We start from the raw sequence: 26500 nt of genomic DNA, 5'->3' as shown, positions 1-26500 counted from the left end.
CTCCTCAGCAATGCTCAACCAAAGTCATTTTTCCTTCCCATCATTCACCTTGATGACGGCTCCAAGACCATTCACTATTCTTTTCAACCCTCTCCCCTGCACCCTCCCCTCCCCTCCACCTAAAACCACCTTGTCAGATTTAATCTTCCTGCAACACCGATTTTAACTCTGAGAGTTTCAGAAACCTGGCCCTAAGTTTCTTATTCCTAAATGGCTTCACAAGATGGACTCTTCTGTGATATCCGTCTTTTGAAGACTGCTACCACCAACTGTTTAGAAACAGTGAAAAAGCAAGTCTTTATTCAAAGCAAACAAAGCCCTAGGAAAAAAAATCTGATGGTCTTACGTGGTCGTAGTGACATACGATTCTTCCTTCCTGGAATATTTCTGCACATATTAAAATGAAAATATGGAATCAAAGCACTTTCTAAACAGGTAACATTTGTAAGGTATTGCTGTCACTATTAACAGTACACGGTACAATGCATACCAACTCTGCCTTTGAAGCCCCAGGCGCCCATCGATAATTAATCACCAAAATCTCCACTGGACCATCCACTACATCACACGGACCTGCCCCTCTCCTGAGTTAGCCTTGTGGGTTAAATATTTCATTCAACGTGAGATTCCTATTCTGATCATTTTGTCTACACTCTGTTGCAAAAGGTGAAAATGGGCTGGAAAGGTCACCAGTCAACTAGGAAAGAGGAAAGTCGTGCATACCATAACGCTCTGGAAAATAATGAGAAAAAGAAATCAAGACTTCCTTTGGGGCAGAGACCAAAAGACAGGCTAGAAACGGAAGAGTCTTGGGGAAGGATAAAGCGAGGCATTATGTAGATGGATTCTTCTTATCACAATTAGATATTAACTATGCATCTTCTATTCCAGACGGGAGGAAATTACAAAGACAAGTTTTTGAAACTCATGAAATTAATTTTTCTTGGAACACTGCCCCTCTCTATCTTCCTAAAAGCATAAGAAAGCCAGAGCATCTTCAGTTAATAAGGGAATTCCTACTAACAGAAGTCCAGAGACCTGCACGAAGTTAATTTACAGATGATGCTAACAGGCTAACAACAGCATGACATGTTGACCACCAGCCTTTCGCAGGGTCCTACTAAGCTTTCTTCTTCAAAGCCAGCGCAGGCTGGACCTGAACTCTGCTCTTCATCATGAGGTGGCCGCCAGAGCTGAAGAGATGTGCAATTGTGTTGACACAGAATTTGTGCTGTTTTCTCACAAGGACTGTAACCAGTGACCTCCCCTAAAATGATTCCCAGTGCACAAATGTGCACAGCAGCAGGAAATTGCCCTGACTGGTCTGCCCAAATAAGCTCAAAGGAAGAAGATGGGACAGGACTCTCTAGTAACTTCAGAAATTAAACAGTAGTTCCCCCAAAGTACAAGAATAGTACTTTCAACAGCCGGTCTCTGAATGTGGTGATTTCAGTTCCCTCGGACGCGAGATGCCTACAGGTGAGTAAGACCACGGTGGTCATAAAGCAGGAGACCTTGCTTAACTCCCATTCTCCACACCCCACCATCATCTCACAGGGAGGGCACCTGCGGCCACTCTTCCTGCTAACAGTGCCCGAGCCCCTCTCATGGCTTCACCCTCCCTCACACAACCACCGCCCCCCAGCCACCAGCCCCGCGTCCACTTCACCTCTCACCCTGTGTCACATTAAACAGTCGTGTGGTCCCTGTGCACTCGAACAGAGCAGCAATTTGAGACACACGCTACTCAGCTGTGCTTTCCTATTTGGGAAAGGATTATGCTAGTAAATGTTTCAGTGTGAGCACAGTGGACTCGGGCCTGGGACCTCCAACGTACACAGGCCAAGCTCAGGGGCCCGATTGCCTGAGAGCCTTCTAACGTTTAAAGGTGTGGCATTTGCCAAGGGAATATGGAATCGGACCGAAGTCGGGTGGAAACTACTTCGCTTTGGTCAAGGTAACTGCTGGTTAGATTATTATCCTACATGATGCCTAGCCAGGTTATTTTCTAAGATATTCCTAAGAATGCCACCTTGCATCTATGCTCATATAACTATAATTTAATCATTAAAACCAGTTTTATTGCATTTTAAAGCATGATTCAGACACTCTTAATGCCTCCCTTTTATGAAAATATCTCTGAGGATTCTGAATAATACCCAATGGAGAGAAGACAAAGAGATTAGTCCCTGAGGACACCTACCACTTAGATTGTCAGCAACATGACTGACTTGATAGGGATGGGGGTGACTGCCTACCAAGAATCTGGAACTCACAGTCGACTAGAATGGCTAAAGAAGTTTTCAGGATGTCATTTCTCAAAGAATCAATTTCTTCCACCTGGAAAATATGTACTTTTCAGAATTGTTTCAAGGCTCTGATAAGAACTTTATGTAAAACCAGTATGTCAGTGGGGAAGAGCTGCATAAATAAAAAGATGTAGGTACTGAAACTGGGGGAAACCAAGCCACGATAGAAGTATGCTTCAGCCTCCCAAGAGTGCATGGTGGTTAAGGAGCATGGGACCCTGAAGCAAAGCAGATCTGGCTTTAATTCTTATATTTACCACTTAATGGTTTGTAAGTGGGACCTTGGGCGAGGTACCTGGCCCCTCTGACCCTCAGCTTTCAAAATAATGCCACCTATCTCACAGAGCTGTTGTAAGGAGCGTATGAACTAACCTCATTATAATGCCTGGCACACAACACGCTTTTCAATAAATAAAGGGTAGCTAAGAGTCAGTCAACCAAATAGGCACTAGGGCTAGGATAATAGTGGATCACACTTCCCGAAGAGGTCAATGATCCATTCGTCACCAAACCAAAGTCACAAGGCAACAGGCACTATGTAAGACAACGGGGACACAAAGCTAAATAAAACATGGCCCAGGGCTTAGCCGGTTAAGCACCAGACTTCAGCTCAGATCATGATCTCACAGTTCACCGGTTTGAGCCCCACGTCGGGCTCTGTGCTGACAGCTGGGAACCTGGAGCCTGCTTCAGTTTCTGTGTGTGTGTGTGTGTGTGTGTGTGTGTGTGTGTGTGTGTCTCTCTCTCTGCCCCTCCCCCACTCACTCTGTCTGTCTCTCTCTCTCAAAAATAAACATTAAAAAATTTTTTTAAATAAATAAATAAAATAAAATAAAACATGGCCCTAGACTTTGAAAGTTCAAAGTCTGATGAAGGAGACAGACGTGTAAACAAGTAACTGTCGCCACATGGACTGGCGGTATGGAAGCCTCAGGCTCAGTGTGGGTAGGTTGGAAGAAGCCTGACAGAGGTGCCAGCCTTTGATCTGAGTCTTGAAGAAAGAAGAAAAAATGCTAACCATCCTTAACTCTCTCCTGGGCTACTGCAGTAACTTCCGAAACGATGACCCTGCTTCAACCATTGTCTCCTTATGATCCGTTCGTCACACAGCAGCCAAGGTGATTTTTTAAAAGCATGTAAATTTGATAAGGTCATTCCCCCGCTTCACATCCTTCAAGAGCATCCCACTGCGATCAGAGCAAAACCCAAGCTCCTTACCAGGTCCTTGAAGGCTCTCCATAATCCACTCCCTGCCTCGCTTTCTGTTATCATTTCCTGTGTTCTCTACATTCCACTTACACTGCTCTTCCTGACCCCTGAGCAAGCACAGTCACTGCTTCCCGGGAGCCTGTGCATGAGTCTTCCGTGGCCGAAAATGCTCTTCCTCACAGATCTTCAAAGCTCTTCGGAGAACCCTGTCCCAACTTTCTAATCAAAATTACCTTTTTCTTTCCCTAAGTTGCTCTCTAATGCGTTACCCTATTCAATTTCTCAAAGCATGTGTTATTGTCTGAAGTTATCTCATATGTATGCTTATTTACCCATTTACAGACACCGTCTGTCACGAAAAGGGGAGCTCCTTGTCAGCAGAAGTTGTATCTATCTTGTGCACTTACTTAACGCCTGGCAGATAGTAAGCACTCAAGTATTTTTTGAATGAATGAATAATAGAACAGCAGAACGCCCAGCCCGAAAGGTTAGATGAATGCCCCAATCCACCAAACCCGAGGGCCTAGGTCTGCTTTTGTTGCTGTTGTTGTTGTTTAGGTGTAGCTCCCTCACCCACAAAGTACTGAGTTTAAAACAGTGACTGTCTTGAGCAGTATCTCCTAACATAATATCCCTAACTCCACTGCTAATCACCACGTTCTGAATCAAAAGAAGTAGCCATTTGTGACCGACTAGGTGTTTCCTAGCACCCAGAGATAGGCACCAGATGTCTGAGGATTAAAAAAAATAAAAAGAAAAGAAAAGAAAAAAGATACAGAGGAAGCAACTTCCTCAGGAAGCCATAGGAGGCCCTGGGGCCTTCAGATAGAACATCAGCCATTAAAGACAACAACAGAAGGACACCATCAGACCAGCACGGCAGAGAAGCCAGCCCATTGCATGGGTAGGACCGTTAGCCCTAGGAACTACAAGAGACACTGGAGAACACTAATATGAAACACTCGGTGCCTATCACTTCCTCAGTTTATGACTTCTAACTTCATTTCACCCCTTTTCTGTTGGCAAGTGTATATACAGTAGTGACCATACAACCATGATCATCATCTATAGTCCTGGGGTAAGAGCTTGAGATATCAAGAGGGCCAAGCCAATGAGAGATGACAAACTTCTTTATCCAAAGGATTCCATGAACTAAAATGCAGACGTTACATACTGGGGAGAAGTTACAAAACCCATCGTAGGCAAGGCTCGTAAGTAGAACTTACATTTAGGCATGGAATTATGTAGATCCTACACTGGAATGAAACCAAATGGTTTCACTATGCAAGCGTTATACCGAAATGTGATTTCGGCCACTGGTGCTCATCACCAGGGAACAACGGCACCCTGGGACAGGAAATGAGAGAGAACAGTTGATGCCAACAAGGCATGACATCTCAGCTCTTCTTGTACTGATATCTTGTCATCTAAGCTTTCATTAATTCAACATTTCACCAGATGTGCCTACCACTGTGCCTACACAAGCCAAAATTAATCCCTGTAATAAATCCCTTGAAGAATCTGCAATCTAGCAGGGTGGAAAGAAAGAAACACCCAGCAGCTGTAAAAGAAGGCAATCTCAACTACAGCTTAGAGGCTAGATAGGCAGCCTCTAGACACAGGTCCCAGGACTCTTTCCTAAAGAAGGTAACAATGACCTTGAGGGATGGATGGCACCTTTCTGCAGACACAGACCACCGGAGACAGAACAGCCTAAGTAAGAGGGTGCAGGGAGAAGAACGTGGACTCAGGAAACAACAGCATTACAGTCCGGGGACAGATGTGGCTGTGTGAGGGCTGGGAAGGATCGCTATCTCTTCAATTAGACTTTAAGCCAAGGACAGAGCACTTTTCTTCTCCCCTCATCCCGTATTACCTGAGACCTAATTCTCTACGTGTGGTAGGCTCTAAATTATCGTCACTAAATAAATAAGAAAATTAACCCAGAGAGGAAAAAAAGTGAAATACATTCACTTCGAAGTTGCTGCTGTTCTTGGATGTTCTTGGATTTTGTAATAATTTGGGTCACAGTAGAAGTGTGCACACCCTCGGTTATAGGAAGATACTTGTACCAATCACCTCACTAACAGTCCAGGAGCATGTAAGGAAAGTGCACATGGCCAAGAGTGGGTAGGGGTGGCACAAACACACGTGTCAATCTGCACATTTGGAAGGCTGCTGGAGACAGTTGTTGGGCCCAATACTCTGGATGCTAGAAAAAGGAGAAAACTGATCTATAAATCAATCATTCTAGTGCTATAATCGCCAATGCAGAGCTAAGACTCTTGTGGTGTCATTCCAGAAAGCTATCAGTACCTAGAAATACAACTGTTTTCTGTTTTCATTTTTTAGAAATACATCCAGTGAGTATTTAAAATATTATTTTTAATTGATCATGAGGGAGTTGTAGCATGGTACTGTATAAAAAAAACACACACTACGTCAGGAGTCAAGAGACTGAATTCTGCTCTGCCACTAGCTTGCTGTGAAGCTGCAGACAAGAAGAAGCTTAACCTTCCTGAGCCTCCCAGCGGGGAGGGAGGTGACCAGCGGAGGAGAGCCACGTCTATGGAGGTGGTCACGACCCTGGTCTGCCCAGATGCTCTCCTGGTATCCCCGTGTCTTACACCTTCTCAGAGCCTTACTCTCTGCACTTACATCTGCTGCTAACATGTAGATCCCCCTTACCACTTTCACCGGCCTTTTGGCTAATGATACCTAAGATACCTTCAGTTTCTAAAACGTCCTCTGGTGCTTTTTTATGACGTCATCTTCAGGTTTGTGGTCAAAGCCTTGAGGAAAGCATCTTCTTAAATGAATCTAGCAACACACAGTTTCCAAAAGCCACTTTGAAAGCATTAGTCATTAGTACAACATAATTAGCAAACAGTTAAGGATTAGAACACAGAAATCAAACATTTAAAGAGCTCAGGGATTGCCCAATCATAGCACATATATTTTTCTTATATATATATTTTGTTAGGCATCATAAGTCCCTTACAAATCACATATAAACACTCTTAAATATGTATACAAATGGGTACGTGTGCTCACACACACACACACACACACGGTCTAAAGATTACTCTGAAGACAAAAGGACAGCTATTTATGAAGCTTCATCGAAGATCTAAAGCCCACTACTTTAAATGCAGTAGCACCTGTAGCAACAAGCTTGAAATTCACAAGTTAGTGTGAATTTCACCCTTATATTTTTATCAAGGACGCCTGCCTAGTAAACACAGTAAGCTTAATTCCTACTTATCAGCATTTAGTGATTTCTTTAGGCTAATCCATGGCTATTGTTCACAGAGCTCTAATGTTCTTCCCTGATGCAGAGATCTGGTTCTCTGTAGTGTTTAGATATTTTATTTTTATAATTCTGTATTATCTATTAAATATGTACTCAGGCATACCCATATATTCAGACTCATATACATATACCCACAGAAACCTACTCTAAGTAAATATCCAAGAAGACATATCCCTAATACGGGCAGGGGAGAAAGAGAGGAAGGTCATTCCATTTATAAACAGTTATGTTTATAAACTGTTAGGGACACTCAACACGTAAGCACTATCAACCAAAACCTAACCGTTAGAATAGTCTCTTGTACATTTTGTTTTGAGTTATTTTCCCTCCATTCTGGTCTACCTCTGCCAACAACAGAAGCCAGATGACATGACTAAGTGACATCAGCTCTCAGTATTTCTGATGGGCAACTTAAAGATCTATGACGACTGACATAACTCCTCTGTCACCAGGACCCAAGAGCAATCACACTAAAAGCAAGATCTGTTTTTGCACAACTGGGGCAGAAAAGAGAGAGAGAGACAGAGACAGACAGACAGAGCTGGGAGTCTTACTGCACCAAATGTGAATGATTAGTGTGTAATGCAATGCTGATGTTAATTTTTAAGAAGAAAGGTAAAGCAAGCGGCTTACTAGAATGTAGTAATAAAGAGACATGTCGCAAGAGGAACTGGAGCTAAAAGTGAATCAGACGTGAATTCTGTCTGCCCAATGAGCCGCTCAGTGACCTTGCCTTATACCCACCAATCAAGGCTTCCTGTTAGCCCTGGGCAATTTCCAGGCAAACTGAATGAAATAGTTATACATGTAAGAAATTTAAGCCCAAATCTGAGACGGTAAGACTAATCTTCTAATAGTGAGGGTGTGAGGTTATCCCCTGCACTAGCCGGGCACAACACAGAAACTCATAACAAACATTCTCCCGGAGAACATAGTCGTTACCATCCACTAGTGTTGCACACTGACATCGCCAAGAAGTGCAACATTAGCAGAAACTTCCCCCAGGTTTTATCCCAAAGTTACTGAACGTTGGAATTTTTTTTTTAATCAAAAAGAAGGTCAGTCTCTTCACATCTTGATTCTTTAATAATAAGCCATTTCACAGCCCAGGAGTATTGAAGTGAGTACATCTCGTGTGGTAGCCCCTCACCCCCAGCCTGCCGGACTGTGTGCAAGTGAAACCTAGGAGTCTGTCTTACCTGTAATCTGACTCTGTCCTTGTGGATTAAAAGGACTTGGTGCAGAGTTCAGGGAGGGCCGTGGGTTCTGAGGCGGGACACCTACTCTCATACTGGGATGAGGAATGCGCCCTAAATCACTGAGGCGGTCAGAGAACAAACTAGGTTTAGAGTCATCAAGCTTCTGTCTGTGCCCTGGAAACAGCAAATCATAAAATAAAAGCATATTAATGAGCTGAACAATTGACCATACTAAATAGATATGTGAACATACATACTGGGGGTTTAAAGCCAAGGGATTATCAATACTGGTATTTATAAGGAAGTGTCTCTACAATGCCTTCCATTTCTAGTGGCTTTCTAAGCATCATCTGGTGTGGAGCATTCCTAGTTCTGTGCTACAAACGGAGAGCTGAGGGTCCCCGAGGGTGACTCGGAGCTGACACCAGGACTGGCACTCAGGAAGGGCTGTCTGCGTGCCTCGTCCAACCCTCTGGGCGAGGGTGAGAAAGGTGAATGTGTTCTGGGCTATGTTCGTTTACTTCGTGAAGGAGGAAACTTCCCGCAAGTTCAGAGTCTGTGCATGTCACACATATTATCCCAAAACTGGGGCAGAAACAGGGACAAACATTTGTCAAGGGGCAATTCCCATGATAACCATAGTGACTTTTCTTTTTCACGTTACAACCAGACCTCACTGAGACTCTCCTGAAAAATTAAAACTCAAACCTAGAACCCCTTTCAGAGGAAAAAGTGGAAATACGGTCAAGGAAATGCAGATTCTCAAGAGGAATCTGGGTATTTTGTGACACCCCCAAAACCTCAAAGCATATAATAAAGCATGTGAAATCTGACAGAATGCTTTCTTCTATTTTAAATCTAGTACTACGGTTCTGTATAAGAAATGGAAAAACACCCTCTGAGTTACCACGTGAATGTGAGATTCCACTATTAACACAAAACAAAACATAACTTTGTTTCGCTTTATTCAAGTCTCAAATCGAAGGAAATTCTAGATAATAAGGAAATACGCCCGCTAAAATATAACTCAGGTTCTAAGGCTTTTTGAAAATCATGAAATCATTTGTAGCAAAGAGTGGAGTATGGGCTTGGTGCAAGTGTAACAGAACAGCGTGTGAGACTTGGTGCCACGTAAGTTAAGTGCACATCTGCAGAGTGGTGCCGAGGTGAATGAGCAGGGTAATGCCTCATACATGAACAGAAACATACTGTAGATTCCTTTTTCCATATTCTGTACCAGAATGAGGCCTGAGTATGTCACCCTAACATACTGTAACTGAAACCGAAGCAGATTCAAAGAAGAGCCATTAAGATGATGACTGGGGGCGCCTGGGTGGCTCAATCAGTTAAGCCTCCAACTTCGGCTCAGGTCAGGATCTCAAGGTTCGTGAGTTCGAGCCCCGTGTCGGGCTCTGTGCTGACAGCTCAGAGCCTGCAGCCTGCTCCGGATTCTGTGTCTCCCTCTTTCTCTGCCCCTCCCCTGTTCACGCTGTCTCTCTCCCTCTCTCAAAAATAAATAAACATTTAAAAAAAATTTTTTTTAAGATGATGACTGGAATCAGAATTTGCCCTTTGAAGAAAAATTAAGGAAATTAGGATATTACCCACAAAAGAAAAAAACCTGGAAGGAGGATTATTAAGAGCTTTCAAGAATCAGGAGGTATATTCTACGGGTAGCGAGAATACCTCATCTTCCTCTCGGTACAAGAGGACAAGAGGAATATATCAGGATAGGGTTAAGTTGAACATTAGAATTTCCCAACTATAAGCTGTCTTCATAAGACAAATTCCTTATTTTATTTGCCCCAAAATGTATTTTCCTGTCTCCTTTTTCATTGCCTACCCAGCCCAAAGAAAACAGACAGGAAGCCAAGGCTTGGTAATATGAGTTTAGCTGTCTCCACAGCCAAACATATTCCAAATAGGCCCATTAACTGAAATGGACCCACCACCCTATTTCCTGCCAGTTGGGGCATCTGCTATGATGAGGGACTAAGACCAGGAGAAAAGTGATCACGAAAATTCTCTGTGCGTGAATGGGTGTTTTCCTTGTTGTTCAGAACTTCTTATCCGGATTATGAACAGATTTTAGAACTCTACAGGGCCTTTAGAGATTGGCCCAAACAGCTCCTGGAGCCCAGCAAGCACGGTATTCACAGACAAAGCGACGAAGGCCTACAGAGGTACCACCACTAGCCTGTGGTCTTCAGCTATTGGCTGGTTTGGCCTGGAAGAGGATCACAGTTCTCATCCTAGCTGACAACGCTTTCCACTCATCACGTGGCCCCATCAATGCTGGCATTCTAGATTTATCTTCCCTTCCTCTCACAGCTGCTGTGGTGGACTGAAAATATCCAGATCAACAGAAAGAGACACCTACGAGCTAGGCCCCACGTGGTACCACGGCTGGTTTTCAACGCAAGCAGAAGCAGCAGCAAGGATCCAATTACAAAGTTAATAGCTCACCCATTACCCTAAACAAACTTCCATCAATACATCTTGCTGTGTCTAACTAGTTTGACAATTAGGGAATTATACAGTACTTGTCACAGTTGGATCCATGGATTCTGTTCCTCACATACATACAAAAAAAAAAAAAAAGCATTGGTGTGGTGTTGATACAGCTGTAAACATTAACAAGAAAGCTTATGGAATTGTCCCTGGAAGTTATTTTTTTTAATAGGCCATATTTTTGGAATGGCAGATTCCCCGAGGGCTAAGGGGAGGGCTACACGATCTTGCCCGGTTCCTTTAAACACTGGGACTTTATGTGGGCTATGGGTCGCAAGAAAACTTAATAAAGCTTTGCCTCCGCTTTCTACAGCCTTTTCATTAGGCTTTCATGGAGACTGTAGGAGATGTGAGCTCAGCATTTGGACGTGTGAGTTCACTTTGTATTTTCTCTTAGCCCAGTGCTTCGGGGGGGGATCGTAGGAAGTTGGAGGCAAGAATACAGAGAGGACTCACAGCATCGCTGATCAGTATGAAAACTGGAGGAGCAGGTGAAATTTTCAAAGCCTCAATGGCCTTCTGGAAATCACCTTCACACGAGAGCTACCAAGGATCTACAGACACCCAGAGTAATTCAGGGAGCACCTATCTGTGGCTGCGCATGTACAAAAACACATACACGTTTCTCCTTGCAGATGCCTGCCCCTTTGTAGCTACCACCACAACCACAACAAAATTCTTACAGGACGACGAAGAACAAAAGCTGAACAGGTTCTTCATCTTTCAACCATGACAAATACCGGCTACCGCTAAACCACATCAGGGTTAACATGCGAACGATGGGCTGCAAGAAGACGTACTGAAATCCTCCACACTCAGGCAGTCCCTTAAGAAATCGAGAACACGGAAGACAAGGGCACATCGAGTTAAAGCAAAGACAGGGTCCTCTGCCGTGGTACGGGGAGAGCTGAGCCTCATCCAAAGGGCCAAAGAGCGGGTCCTCCAGATAGGAGGAAAGCATAAAGAACGCAAAACTGTTGTGTTCTATTTGAGACTGTGTGAAAGCTCGGGCACGGATCGTCTTCTCTAGCTGTACTTTCTCCGTCGAGCAGTGGTTCCTCCACTCCAGCAGGATTAAGAAAACCCTCCAGGGAGCTTTGAAAAATACAGATGTCCAGAACGCACATCAGCTCCATTAGATCGGAATCTCTGAGAGCGGGTCCTGGGGAGTTCTTTTGTAAGATCACTCACAATCCGATGGGCAACTGAGGTAGAGAACCACTGCCCAAGGTGACCTCACAATCTCATGCACTCGGTGCCACCTATTTGTGTCGGGGACTCCCCCATTTCTGAGGTAAGCCCTGACTTCTGTCCTGAGTTCCAGGCCTGTGTGTCCCACTGCCTACCCGACTCTCCCCTGGGATGTCTACAAGATATTTAAATGTGGTATACTTAACACAGAATTCTTGACTCTTCTCACCAGCGAACCCCATTCCCCTCTCAGCGTACCCTCATCTCAGTAAGTGGTTCCAGCCACTCAGTCACTGCAGCCAAAAACCTAAACATTTCCCTTGATTTCCCCTTACCCCTCACGCCCCACATTCAATCTATTACCACATCTCGTCATTTCCGTCTTGAAAGTGTATCTCAAATCCATTCAGTTCTCTCATTGCTACTGATACAGCCCTAGTCCAGGACCCCACCACCTTTCCCTGGGCATCTGACACTGAATCCTTTGAGTTTCCCATCCCAGGACTTCTCCATACTCCTGAAATACTCTCCCCCTATTTCTTTGCCCACTCCTTCTTATCCCTTAGGCCTCACAGTGAACACCACCTCCTATGAGAGGTCTTGTCTGCCACAATAACCAGAGTAGGTCCCCTCCTTCTAGAGCACACCCTCCATTTATTTCCTTTATGGCTATTACCACAATCTGTACTTACCTCACGTACTTATTTGTCTCGCCTGCAAGATATGAACCCCGTGAGAATAAGTGCTCTGTCTTGTTTAAAGTTGGATCCCTACAACCTAGTCCAGTGCCTACCATATAGTAGGTGCTCAACAAATATTTAGGCAATGAATGAATGAACGTGAATAGTCTCTCCTCTTTTAGATAAATGTCCTGGTTGAGAACAAATTTTCTGCCCCGGCATATCATATTATAATGCTATCTTTCCCCCCCAAAAGCCCCTTCTCTTATCTGACAACCTAGGGAATCCAGCGGGCAAAGCCTTTCTTTAGAGCCTAGCCCTTCTTGGTGCTTGCTCAGAAATTTCCCTAAAGGACGTGCATTTTAAGGGAATGCCCGATTGCTTCCTTGCTTTCTGAAAAAGTCCCGTTTGCTCTCATTATAATTCTTCAGCATTGTTGCAAGTCATTTAGAATCAAAGAGCTGAAAAGGACAAGAGAAATCATTTTGACTCTAAATTTCTGAGTGACGTACTTCTTTTATGAATGAGGACCCTGAATCCCTGAGAGGGGAGGCGACTTGCCCAAAGCCACACAGTTAGCGGCAGGACTAGAACTCGGGATTTCTGATTGCTGGCCCCACGCTCTTTTCCCTCCCGTGGCCAACGAGCTTATTTTAGATTAGAACACTACAGCATCGGTCGCTCAGGGGAAATCACGGTCAAAGTGAATTTAAAATGGAAGAAAAAAAATAGTTTTCAGAACAAATTTCTTTCAAAACGTTGAGTGTGTTTGGCTGACCAGGACTCTTGTTGCAATAAATTCAGGGGCACGAGAAGAAAAGTGTGATCAAAAGGTCACGGCATTCACACATCCTCAGAGCAAAGATGCTGAACCTGGTTGCCCCAGGCCTCCCCCACCCCCCCCCCGCCCCGCCCACTCTCCAGTGCAAGGGCACCGAGCTCACGGTGACAGTTGGTAACAGGGCCGTTGGGTTTTCCGCTTAGAACAGGCATCAGAAACTGGTACGTGAAGACCCTGAAAGTGTGGTATGCGGACTACGAAAACAAACCTGCCTCTGTGATGTGACCCATTCTGCCCGTTTCTATAAAAGTTGACTGAGAACTGCCTAACCACTGAGGAAAGCTCTGTGGGCCTCCAGCCAAAAGGTCACACCCTGCGCACTACAGTCACAGTGCGATGCACTCCTCCGGAAGGGTCACCCAAAAGCACCTACAAAAGAGTGCACCTTGCAAAAACAAGGCACCTTCACGAGAAGGGCACCAAGTCACGGCAGGTCCGCTATCCTGGGGCACAGCAGGGTCATCTCGTGGATGATGATGTTTGGGAGCTCCCCTTTTTACAGCAGTATTTTAAATCAATTTGGGGGCGACTGGGCGGCTCAGCCGGTTGAGCATCTGACTTCAGCTCAGGTCATGATCTAGCAGTTTGTGACTTCAAGTTGTGCATGGGGTCTTGTGCTGACAGCTCAGGGCCTGGAACCTGCTTCGGATTCTGTGTCTCCCTCTGTCTCTGCTCCTCCCCTGCTCACACTCTGTCTCTCTCTCAAAAATAAATAAACATTAAAAAAAATTAAAAATAAATCAACTTTAAGCACTCACTTACTGGGTATCTACTTCTACCCTGAGTATCATGACAATACAATTTTAAAATAGAATAAAGGTGCCTGGGTGGCTCGGTCGGTTAAGCGTCTGACTTCGGCTCAGGTCATGATCCGGGTTTGTGAGTTCGAGCCCCACGTCAGGCCTGGGGCCTGCTTCGGTTTCTGTGTCTCCTTCTCTCTCTGCCCCTCCCCCACTTGTGCTCTGTCTGTGTCTGTCAAAAATAAATAAATGTAAAAAAAAAGAATGTTTTTAACAGAATAAATAGAGGCAGCTGGGTGGCTAAGGCGGTTGAGCGCCCAACTCGGTTTTGGTTCAGATCATGATCTCACAGTCCGTGGGTCTGAGCCCCACATAGGGCTCTGCACTGATAGCACATACCCTGCTTGGGATTCTCTCTCTCTCTCTCTCTTTCTGCCCCTCTCCCACTCATGCTCTCTCTCTCAAAATAAATAAATAAACTTCAATCAATCAACCAACCAATTAGAATAAATAAAACTAAAAAGCAGATCTGCAATAGACCATCAGTCAGGAACCAGTACCACATCCACAATTCTGATTGGTTCGTCCATGTGGGCATGTGCCCACATGGGAGCCTCACCAGGCATGGCAAGGAGGAGGGGAGAGAAAATCTTTAAGATAATGTCCTTGCCCCCCCCCCCAGCAGTTCAGTCTAGTAGGGAAGAAGGGCATGCAATTAAATATAACTGGAAAAGTTTACAATGAGGGAAAATCACTAAAATGCTTAGGTGTGGGGATCTATTAGGGACATATGAATACAGACTATTTCAATATATTAAGGAGGTAGTGCTTTTTGTGAGTATGTAAAAATATGCCCTTATATTTTTGAAGAGCTAACCAATATATTTAGAGGGTACGTGTCATAAGTCTGGTATTTGCTTTAAAATATTTCAGCAAAACAAAAGGTGAAGTAAATATGGCAGAATGTTACCAGTTATAAAATAAGGTGATGGGTATATGGGATTTGATTAAATATCATCTCTTTTAATGTGTTTGAAATCTTTCATAATAAGAAAAATCTTTAAAAAATAATAAACTGGAGGGGCACCTGGGTGGCTCAGTTGGTTGAGCGTCCAACTTTGGACTTTGGCTCAAGTCATGATTTCACGGTTTGTGAGTTCGAGCCCCGCGTCGGGCTCTGTGCTGACAGCTCAGAGCCTGGAGCCTGCTTCAGACTCTGTGTCTCCCTCTCTCTCTGCCCCTCCCTGGCTCGTGCTGTGTTTCTGTCTCTCAAAAATAAATAAATGTTAAAAAAAGGTTTTTTTTTAATAAAAAATAGTAAACTGCTATGGGAAGAACAGTGAGCCACTGCTGTTGACTAAAGGAAAGAGGAAACCCTTGCTGATGAGACCATTATGCCCTTGAAGGTTGAGGAGGATACTGATAAGCAGAGAAGAAAGGAGGAAAGCTGGCTGGAGGACAAATGACAGCAACGTGATAATAAATATCTTGGGAGACAAGATAGTGTTGAACATGTATGTGATACGAATCTCAACAGAAGCACGCTATTCTTAAAATCACTTGATGCCTCTAGTTTTAAAACCAAACATTAGCTCTTTTAAACTATACAATCTAAGGGCACCTGGGTGGCTCAGTCAGTTTAGCATCCGACTCTTGATTTCAGCTCAGCTCATGATCCCAGGGTGGTGGGGTCGAGCCCCGCATCTGGCTCCATGCTAAATGTAGAGCCTGCTTGGGATTCTTTCTCTCTCTCTGTCTCTCCGCCCCTCCCCTGCACATATGCTCTCTCTCTCTCAAATAAAAAATAATAATAAAAATAAATAAACTACGCAATCAATATGGGAACTTACCCTTTTAAGACAGATCTTTTCATCCCCTGACTAATGAAACAATACTCTGGCAGCCCGAGAGCCTCCTCTCATCTGCCATGCACTCAGGCTTCCCTGAAGGAGGGGTGGCTGGGGAGACATTAGCTAATTTTGCTGTCAACAAGTATGTGAAAGGGAGGAGGCCTGGTCCGGTACTCCAGGGCTCAAACCACAGGATATACCCATTTAAGATGTTGTGACAACGATCCTTAGGAGTAAAAAGGAAGAGAGGAGAGGACGTGCATCAGAATTACCATTTTTTTTTTTTCCAGAGCAAACTGGTTATATAGCCACAGAGCTACTATTCCACAGCAGTTCTGGAAAAACAACAACAACAAAAATGAAGTCTTGGTTTTAATCTCTCTGCTCTGAAAGTGGTACATGAAGGAGTGTTTGCAGGGAGGGGCTGGACGAGGCTGACTAATGTTAAAGTCCTAATTCTATTCCAAATGATATTACTTGGAATTTGACTACTGCGTTGAAGGGTGAGCCTTAGTTCATCTTAGAGAATTCAATTTAGGTGGTTTCCAGCAAAAGCAACGTAACAGGGGAGACAGCACAGACTCAAGGGAGTTCTTAGGGGAGCCATGCAAAGTGTGGATCCAAACACTTTATAACTATTGAGGCTCCAGATTGAAAACCTTGATTTTCTGCATTCCTACATACATGTGAAAACCGGAAATACTACCGAGAAAAGTGAAACTTCTCTTTGTTTACATTCAGATGACTGCATTTCACTGGTGGTTTGTGAAAGTCCAAAAATGAAAGACCTATATACTCTTGTGATGCTCGTAATGTTTAGTTAAGCCCTCTGCCTCTCTCTAACGCACCCCTGCCCCCACTACAAACAGCCCCAATCAGCCTCTCCTCTAATTTCCTTATTTCCATTAATATCACCACCTCTGGGGTGCTTGGGTGGCTTAGTCAGTTGAGTGTCCGACTCTTGATTTTGGCTGAGGTCAACGGTCCCAGGATGGTGGGATCAAGCCCCACACTGGGCTCCGTGCTGACAGAGCAGAGCCTGCTTGGGATTCTCTCTCGCTCTCTCTCTCTCCCTCAAAATAATTAATCACTTATTTATTATTATATATTAAACAAATATATCACCACTTTCTAGTCTCTGAGGCTCAAAATCCAGCCCAAATTATTTCTTCACCACCTCCCTTTCCTGGACCCCATCATTCACATAAGCCCATTCCTATAGTTTCTGCAGGAATGGGCCCCCACTTTCCATTCCCACTAGAATGAACCCTGCTTCCAGTCCCATCAGAATCACTCCTAACCTCTCACTTATGGCTAATACACCAGAGAAGAAGCCTAGAATAAATGAAAGGGCATCAACTAATTATATGACCAACTGCAGGAAGGGATTTAATGGAACTCGCCAGACCTACCAAAAATGAAGGGTTCATTTCATAATTCCTAAAGTCCTTTCAGCCCCTGAATCTTAACATCACTCACCTGCCCAAAACCTTTCAACTGTCTCACGCTATCTATAAACAGAGCTCCCTGAGCCCAGCAGGGAAAACAAAGACCCGGAAACACCCAGAAGATATGGTCTGATTATACATCGTCACACTCATTTCCAATGGCTACTTCTGTACTACCCCCTGTATTATCCACGGTTCTTCACAGAGCCCCTGTACCTTTGCAAAAGCTGTCTCCCCCACCTGAAATACCCTCACCCCACCATCTCCATTTGGTCCTCACACCGTTCTGGTCTTCTAGGTCTCTAGGGCCTTGGTGATCCCTCTGGTTTCCATCTCAGCAAGCTGAAAGCAGCTACAACTGGTTTTGTGTATTACATGTGGTTACACTTAAGTGTAGCAGGCATTCAGTCAGCATTAACTTACTACGAATTGATATAAAATATTTATACAGAATTTCAAACCCTATAATCTTAGACTCTCCTGGACTTGACTATAAAACCTTTGAGGAGGGGTGTCATGTCTCTTGTCTAGCACATAACTTAGAGCTTAGGTACAAAGAAAGCACACAACAAATGGTTACTGAATTAATAAATAGGGACACTGATAAATCTAGAATTATCTCTCCTTTTGTCCAGTAAAAGAGAGGAGAGGGGAAAAAAAAAAAAAAAAACAGGCTAGTCATCGGGAAACATTTCCCACAGTAAAATTGATGAGTCTATAATCTTTGCTGGGAAAGGCTGCTGAGTCATCTTTTTTCCTAAGAGTATGCTGTCTGGTTCAGGTCACAAACTATTTCTGGACTAGAACAGTAAAATGGACTAAGAAACTGCCTTCATGCTTAAGAAACCTCTAGCCAGGGGAAGCGAGCAGCCATACAACAGGACATATGCGTGGGGTCCCAGAGCTCACAGAAGACAGCTCGTGAGAGGAGACAGCTCTAGAGCCATATTAATGCGGCTTCAGACAGAGGACCACAGATCATAAACAAATCCCCTTCCAGGAGATTCTTCTCTGATGGCATTTCAAAAATGAACTAACAGAGTTTGTCTCTAAGGGCCCTTCTTAATATATAAACCAATTTCTAAAGGGGAAAAAAAATCATAATCACCACCATGTATCTTCAAGAGCCCCCTTTCAGCCCTTGAACAGAGTCAGGCATGTAGAATTCAAAGTTTATCAAGGAAGAAGAGAGGAAGAACAATTTCACCCAAGAGAGGTCTGAAGCCTTCCCGTCTCTTGGGTAAAAACATAATTATGGGAAGAAAAAAACATAATCTACTCAAGAGACATAATTACATAGTTAAGCCATAGACTCCAAAGAAATATTCTAGGAACTCCAGTTCATAGAAAAAAAAATGTTAAAAACTGAATTTGCTTTCTTTTAATAACACAAGGCGCCAGTTTAGATCAGTGAGTAAAAAGTTCACTCTCCCAAACTCATTTTTAAAACACAATTGGGTGCATGAGAGAGATCACTGAAGGAGAGCCTCTTTCCAAATCTAGGCTGCTAAAGGTTCAAGAACTCAAGATCTTTCAATATAACACACAAATGAAAGAATTGTGAAATATTCATATTCGTGCATCTTAACTGCAAGTTCCTTTATAACTTTTAGCTTTCAGGCTGTGGCAAATCACGACCATCAAAGACTGAAGGGGCTATCAGGCTATGCCAATATCAGTCACACATCAGGGAATAACTTCTAAAAAACGTATGCTTAGAGTGTAATCCTTTTTCTTGAAATAATGGACTTGAAAAACTTGAGACATCTAAAGAAAAAGAAACTCATGGGAGGTAAGAAGAAAAAAAAAGATTAAAAAAATTTTAAAGAAAGACCAGACAACGAGAGGAGACAGGGAGATGGGAGATGCGTAATACTTTTTTGCAAACAGGGCAAGAAAGAGCTCCCAGAGAACCTGGCTGACTTCACTGTAGTCCAGCTCCGGGGTCCTAAAACACCCCTCATCCACTCAGCCTCTTTACCTCCAGATTCTCTGGTACTTTCCAGTTCCAGTCCTGCTATCCTTGACTTCTTCACCTGTCATTTCCAAGGGATGCTCTTTCCCTCTTGACTCCCATTCAAAGTAAAAGTACATGAATGAGGACTTTTCGGAGGTGGAAGAGGATACGGATTTCCAGACCATGTTCTTCACTTTAGAAAAGTCACTGACGCCCAGAAAATACTGTGCCTCGTTCAAAATCGTGGAAGTAGGCAGTGACACTGGAAGCCAGTCCCCTGACCTGTCTCAGCCCTCCTTTTCATATGTCAGGCTGCCATACAAAGAAAAGGAAAGGAAGGGGAAGGGGAAGGGGAAAATAGTAGAGAAAGAGAGGCCGAGAAAGAACAGAATAAGAAAAAGCAGAGAAGCTTTACTTCTGAGGATTTATTGCATTGTACCCAGACTTTCCAACTTTGTATTAGCACAATACCTCCTCTACTCATTACAACCCAACATTCACAGCCATCCTGGGCCATCTGACACTGCATCTCTCGCTTTAGTTTCTGGGAAACGAACAAAAGATCTCTTTCTCCATGTTTACACTCTACCCCTAAAACTTAGTAAAACGTGAGTGTTTTCGTTCAGAAAACATTTCCTTTGCCTTCTTTTACGAGAATATACTTCACACACACACACACGCCGCAGATTTGTGTTACTAGGATTTGCAGAGACCCCACTGAGAGATGTAAAGATCTTTTTAATGGGAACGTTTCAAGCAATGGAAATGGTAGTTTCCACAGCTGAACAAAAAGCATCACTGTTTATTTGCCAATAATCCAGCTAAACACGGATGGCTTTATTCTTCAAAGAGTCCAGTGACAACTAGCCTATACAGACTGTCACGCAATTCCTGGATCCTGACTGAACTTCCTTTGCATGCGATCTTCTCTGTTTCTCTTTCACTACTATGGTTTTGTGCATATGTTATGTAACTGTATGTGTGTCTGAAGCAAAGGGAAAACGCTACACAGAAGTAATTAAAAAGTGCAAAGGTTCCTCTCTTGACACATGCCGCGACAGCAGCGGAACATCATTTTCAACTTTCCCATCTCTGTAACAGGAAGCAAATGTTAAAAAGTAATAACCAAGGAGAAATTCAGCCAGCTCCCGCAGCCCGGTCTTGCTGTGCTAAATGGCAGTGAAGATCATAGAGGAACTAAAAAGGAAAAGGCAGAAAAAAAAAAAAAAAAGATTGGGGGGGCAGTTTCGTGCTTAAACTGGACCTCGTCCAGCTGGCAAGAAGAGGTGGTTTTCTTAACGCTTGCAAAACCTGATTACTTTTTTAAAGGAATGAAAAAGAAGGAGATGTAAACACGACCATTAAGACAGATTTAAGGTACTTAGCTTTAATCTAGTCTAAGGCTGCTCTGATTGTCTGCTGCCTTGCAGCTCTCTGCTTGCTAGACACGAATACGGCGCATGTCAGTGTCTTCTGAGCCTCGAATGCTGTCAGCTGAGCTCTGTGGTTACCCTCTCAGGTCAGGCATGGAAGGAGCAGCGGCTTAAGCAATAATGGATGGATGTCTGTTGTGTTCTGTGTCTGTCAGAAGTCTGTGTTACTACATTAAAGGACTATTGTGTCTACATCTCCACAACAGGTCTTAAACAGATTGCTTAAACATGATTAAACAGGAGATGTCTTTGAAATAAGCCCCCTCATAAAATTCAGATGGGCAAGGAACTGAAAAATGCCGTCAACAATATATATTTTAAAAAAAAAAAAAAAGATCATTTCTCGCTAAGCTGCAAAGGTCACATGATATCAACTCCAAAACAGAACAGTTTACAAGTTCAACTCAAAGGATTCCCTCCTATCTCAACATCCTTTTCCAATGGAATAACGTTTATCCACCTGTCCATCCGCCCCTCCCCAACGCTGTTGCACAACGTACTATGTAGTCTTGATAGACAGATAATTGCTTTATTCAGCCGCGTGAAATGAAAGGAGTCTATTGTGTTAATCCCGGTACTCTTATCTTCTGTGAACTCTGAATAAGGAACTGAGAGCTCCACCTCTTCATTCCAAAACTACTGGAGTTCGCTCGCATTCAGATCTGCTAAAGTGTTCTTACATTCCGGGCTGTCACTAAAGGTGCCAAGTATTTTGAGTAGGATCAAGTTATTGTTATATAAAAGGGAATCGAAAGGAGTGCTAAATGGGAGTTTAGAGATAGCAAGTTTTAACCTTTTTTCAAGGCACAGCAGACAGGAAAAATGCATACTTTTCCATCCAAAGGAGGTGGGTCGGTGCTCATTTTTCAGGCGTACTCAGCACCCCCTAACTCAAGTGAAGAATGCTATGGAGGCCCTAGCTCAACAGTCTATTTATTTTTCATATTAAAAAAAAAAAAAACCTTCCGGTGATTAAAATTAAAGCTTGTTTGTTTTTCAAAAGCAAGTGTGGGGGCGCCCGAGTCGCTCAGTCAGTTAAGTCGCCGACTTTTGATTTCAGCTCAGGTCATGATCTCACGGTTCATGAGTTTGAGCCCCACACCGGGCTCTGCGCTGACAGTGCAGAGCCTGCTTGGGATTCTCTCTCTCCCGCTCTCTCTGTCCCTCCTATGCTCTCTCTCTCTCTCCAAATAAATAAAATAAACAAATAAAAAAAGCAAGTGTAGTATTAAGTTTTAAGGATTTCAGTCTGATGGCTTCATGCTGAATTATTTCATCAATGACAGTTTGGTGAATTCTTTTCTTTTGTCCATGTGAAATGTACAAAGTGTTGGCTTTTCCACATATACATGTATGTTAGTATCTCTATCATACACACACACACACACACACACACACACACACAGGAGAACCAATTGAAGTAACGGCAATACTACAGAGTTCCACATCTCTTTCAGGTAATTGGGAACGCTGTCCTCTAGAAACCCACCATGCTGTTTGCACCATGACGCCACCACCCCTCTGACTACTGAACACATCTTTCCCTGCAGAGTGGGGTTCTTATGTATCAGCCTAATTAGATGCCTTTGTTGTTGCTGTTTTGTTTTCAAAATGGTACACGCTCAAGAATCTACGACACTCGCTGGAAAAGAAGTAATGCGATCTGGAAAAGTAGAGTAACCAATGAAAGAACATCATCTTTGATCTCTTCTCATCTGCATCCTATCTCTTTAATTCACAGAAATTATATTCTTTCTGCTCCTTACTCCCGGGATAGGCTGTTTCCAAGAGTTAACTGGCCTAATGGCTCAAAAAGTCCTACTAGCAACCATGGAGATTGAATAGTAAGCTCTGATAGAACTGATGATTGCCCAACAGGTAGTAAGAAAGATCCCACATGACTGAGTCAGGAGATGTGGGTTCTGCCAGTAATGGTTAAGTTGTGAACTTCTCAGGTACAGAATCTTCTCCGCAAAATAACAGACTACCCAACTTCCAGTTCTAAGAATCAGTGACACTGTGTATGCCTCATTTGTTGTCACTATGGGCTACACACACACACACACACACACACACACACAATTAGCGAACTTAATAAAAAAAGTTAAAAGGCCAAGCTGGTAAGTGACTAAAAAGTGAGAACCCCATATCTAAATGTGGGTTTGACTATATGAGGAGCAGAAAATCCAGAGTCCGTTCCTAACTTTGCCACTAACTTGGTTGTGGGGCTGTGGACAAATAATCTATCATCTCTGTGACTCAACTCCCTCATCCATCAAGTGAGGATCAAAGTATGTGCATCACAGGAATATCATCAGGATGAAATGTAACAGAGGTGAAAACATCCTCCTACACAAGTAAGACCACGATGCAAACATGATAAACGAGGGGGGCTCACAACATACTGGGAGAGGCATAATAGACACAAATAAAACACCAGTGCGATCAACACCATAATCAAGCTCTGCACAGGCCAAGGGGAGCCAAAGAAGAAACGCTGAACTTCCAAGGGTGGTCAGAAAGGGCTTACAGAAGACACAGCATTTGGGTAAACTGAAAGGATAAGTAGAATTCAGTCAAGCAAATGCAGAAGAAAGACATTCCAAGCAGAAGGAACAGGAAGTGCAAAGACAGAAAGGTTTTAAAAAAGTGTAGAGTGAAAGAATTCAGTGTGGCTCAGCCACAAGGGTGTGCGTGGCAGGCAGGTGGGCAGGTCAGATGCCGAAGGGCCTTGTCTCCTATGCCACAAAGTCTGAACTTCATCCTACAAGTGACAGGGAACCACTGAGGTGTTTTAAAGCAAGGGTGTGCCAGGAGCTGATTCAGAGTTTAGGAGGACCACTTTACTTACAGGGGAAACCAGGTCTAGAAGGGAGTGCATTTAGAGGCATCGAGCCGGTTAGGAAATTATGTTTGTATTGTAGGCCAGGGGACAACAGTGAGAGTGGGATGGTTCCCCCCACTAAAGCGGCGCTAACAGGTGCGAGGGAACACACGTGAGACACACAACAGAGTCAACCAATGGCAGCATAGAATAATCAGAAGTAAGAAGAAAGGCAGAGAGGGGGAGTCTCGGGTTTCTAGTTCGGCCACACGGGTGAACTGTGGGGCCCTCAAAACTGGCAAAACCAACGGGGCTCCCCATTTGGGTGGAGAAGTTTGGCTAAAGTGGAGGCAGGGAGCCCCCAGCATCGTGTGGGCCTTTCGTTTGAAGTGCCCAGGGGACACAGTCAGCCCTTTCTGGGCCAAGTCGGACTGTGGCTCTGTACTTATCACTGACAGGGGTCAGAGAATGAACAGAATGAGAGAATGTTGGGGTCTACGTAGGACACTGGGAATGCCAAAAATCAGAGGCGACTTCAAAGATGAAGGAAAGCAGAAGAAGACATGAACCTGTAGCAAAAAATCTCTACATCATCTTTCCCAGTGTTATCTTCTGAGAAACATTTCTTCCTAAATCCCAGGGAGCAGCATATTTGAGCACCTCTCCTGGTGCCATCTGCACTCCGGTGGGGTATGGAAACAAAGTAAAAAAACGCAGTCCCTCATCTCTGCCCTCCCCCTTTCCATGCTCTCACTCCCGGTGTCCATCAGAGAGTAACAAACCCTGAAGAATCCATACGGGGATGGAAGAAAAGAATCCATCTGTTATGGATGGAGATGTGGCAGGGATCCAATGCAAACAGCACGAGTGATATCATTTATAGAACTGCAACCTGACTAATAAACACACATAAAAGGGCTTCAGAAAAAAAGTCTGAGCCACCAAGTTGGCCTGAAGGTTTTTAGACCTTTTCCTTTCTCCCTCTGTGAAAAATGAACTGTAGAGGTTGCTAAAATTTAAAACAACTTAGAACTTCCCTTGACAAAAACAGGATTCTCACCTCTACTGGTTTTGTAATGGGCTTATCTTCTATTAATTCAAAATCAGGCCCTTAGCTATTCTGCGATTTTTACATACCAGGTCACAGTATAAATTTTTTATGCCTTAATCCTTATCTAAAAATAAACTTCAATACATATTTAAGTTCATTCAATTACCTGATCTACTTTGTTCAACTGAATTACATTCAACTAAATTATCTACAGTTGATCATCACATTGGTACTAAGGCAGTTCCAGCAGAGGAGATCAACAATTACAGAACTAAAAAAAAACAAAACAAAAAAAAAACAACAACAAACAAAAAACAAAAAAAAAAAAAAAACCAGACAGAATATTGGAGAAAGCAGCATTGGAACTTAGCCCCAACTATGCAGTAGGCCCCCGATTCAGAGAGAAGAAAGCAGAAGGGGGCATGCTAAAACTCCCATTGATAGATCTGCAAAGGGAGCCAGGGGTCAAGATGGAGGGCTTGGGGGGGCGCCTGAGTGGCTCAGTCGGTTAAGCGTCCAACTTCAGCTCAGGTCATGATCTCATGGTTTGTGAGTTCGAGCCCCGCATCCGGCTCTGTGCTGTCAGCTTGGAGCCTAGAGCCTGCTTCAGACTGTGTTTCCCTCTCTCTCTGCTCCTCCCACACTCATGCTCTCCGTCTCTCAAAAACAAACATTTTTTTAACATTTTAAAGAAAAAAGATGGAGGGCTTGGGGGACTTCTTATGATAAAAATAAAAGAAATTTAGTCAGTCTTCTAAAAGTCGCCATCTATCTACCTAGAATTTAATATTCCAGAATTTCTGCGAATAAGTTGAATTACTGATACTCAAGATTCAGCTCAAATACTTTCACGCCAATAAAATCTTCCTTCCAAACCCCCAGACAGAAGTAAAACTGTTTCTGAACTTCCATGTCACTTCAGCTGCCCCTTTCTTATGCCCTTTCTCATTTTCTCTTTGTGTGACTCTTTGTGTGACTCTTTGTGTGACTTTCTGTCACACAATCACCATGCCTTACCCTCTTCCAAGATGAGCCTCTTTCTGAGCCATACACATGACTAAGTCATCTCTGAATTCCTATGGCTCTTTTTTGTATACGTATGGTAGGTACCCAATCAGTGTTTGTTGAATAAATAGATGAATGAATCCAGAATATGGGTTAGCGGCTGAAGGAATCCGTATGCTAGCAGCCTCTCCACCTAGTAAAATCCAGGTCTCGTTATAAGAACCCCTAAGGCAACTGAAAAGCCTTCTAACCATATTCAGTAATGGCTATCTTGCCCTCTTCTCTTCCTCTATGGTATGAAATGAAAAGCTAGGCTTAATATCTAATGAGTACTCGCTGGGAACCTGACACTCAAGAAGACATCTGAACTTCCTAGCATCATGCAAAGCCAGAGTCAGCTCTACAGATTCTAACAATTTTCTAGGCTTATTAAAAGAAACGAACAAATATCAACTTCTGTTTATTTTCCTTCTACAGCAAAAACTAAACCAGACTGTCCCCTCCAAAAAAAAAAGTTAAATGCATACTGAATCATCACAACGTACACATTGTATTATACACTTAAATACTTAAAAATATGTGTATATTTTTCCCATGGGTATTATTTAATATATTTACCTATAGTTCAGTTCTTCCCAGAATATCCCCTGGCCATCAGTATGCAAACTGCACTCACTCACTCTACCATACACTCTGATGCTGGCCAAAGGACAAAAAAACACAGCGAAGCCAACTGAATCTGCATGAAGGGCCTGGGCTGACAGAAGATAATTATCCTGACCTCAAGATGTGTTTTCAGTGTCGGCAAATCCCATGTTTCACTGAATTAAGAGTAATTTTTCTTTTCTTCTCAGACCAAAATCCCTTGGCCCAGATCATAATTCAAAACATGTATACCTGAGGCGACCATGGTACTACAAGGGGGCCCGCCTCTTCCCA

At 43.5% G+C, this 26500-nt stretch overlaps 1 protein-coding gene across 7 annotated transcripts in view; it reads right to left on the bottom strand.

Moving 5' to 3' along the window:
- The window catches only part of RUNX2 (RUNX family transcription factor 2), a 233988-nt gene that overhangs the window by 153834 nt on the left and 53654 nt on the right, over nucleotides 1-26500 (bottom strand). For 4 of the 7 annotated variants that reach the window (XM_043591570.1, XM_043591571.1, XM_043591572.1 and 1 more), the window contains exon 4: nucleotides 8031-8204. The exons of the other annotated variants lie outside the window; for them this stretch is intronic. In XM_043591570.1, the coding sequence (XP_043447505.1) occupies nucleotides 8031-8204 (174 nt within the window). The remainder of the gene's footprint in view (nucleotides 1-8030; nucleotides 8205-26500) is intronic. 7 annotated transcript variants of the gene reach the window in all.

This window comes from Prionailurus bengalensis, chromosome B2 (assembly GCF_016509475.1).
Source record: "Prionailurus bengalensis isolate Pbe53 chromosome B2, Fcat_Pben_1.1_paternal_pri, whole genome shotgun sequence".
Lineage (NCBI taxonomy): Eukaryota > Metazoa > Chordata > Mammalia > Carnivora > Felidae > Prionailurus > Prionailurus bengalensis.
Note: the sequence above shows the minus strand (reverse complement) of the source record. Positions and strands in the feature narration are given on the sequence as shown.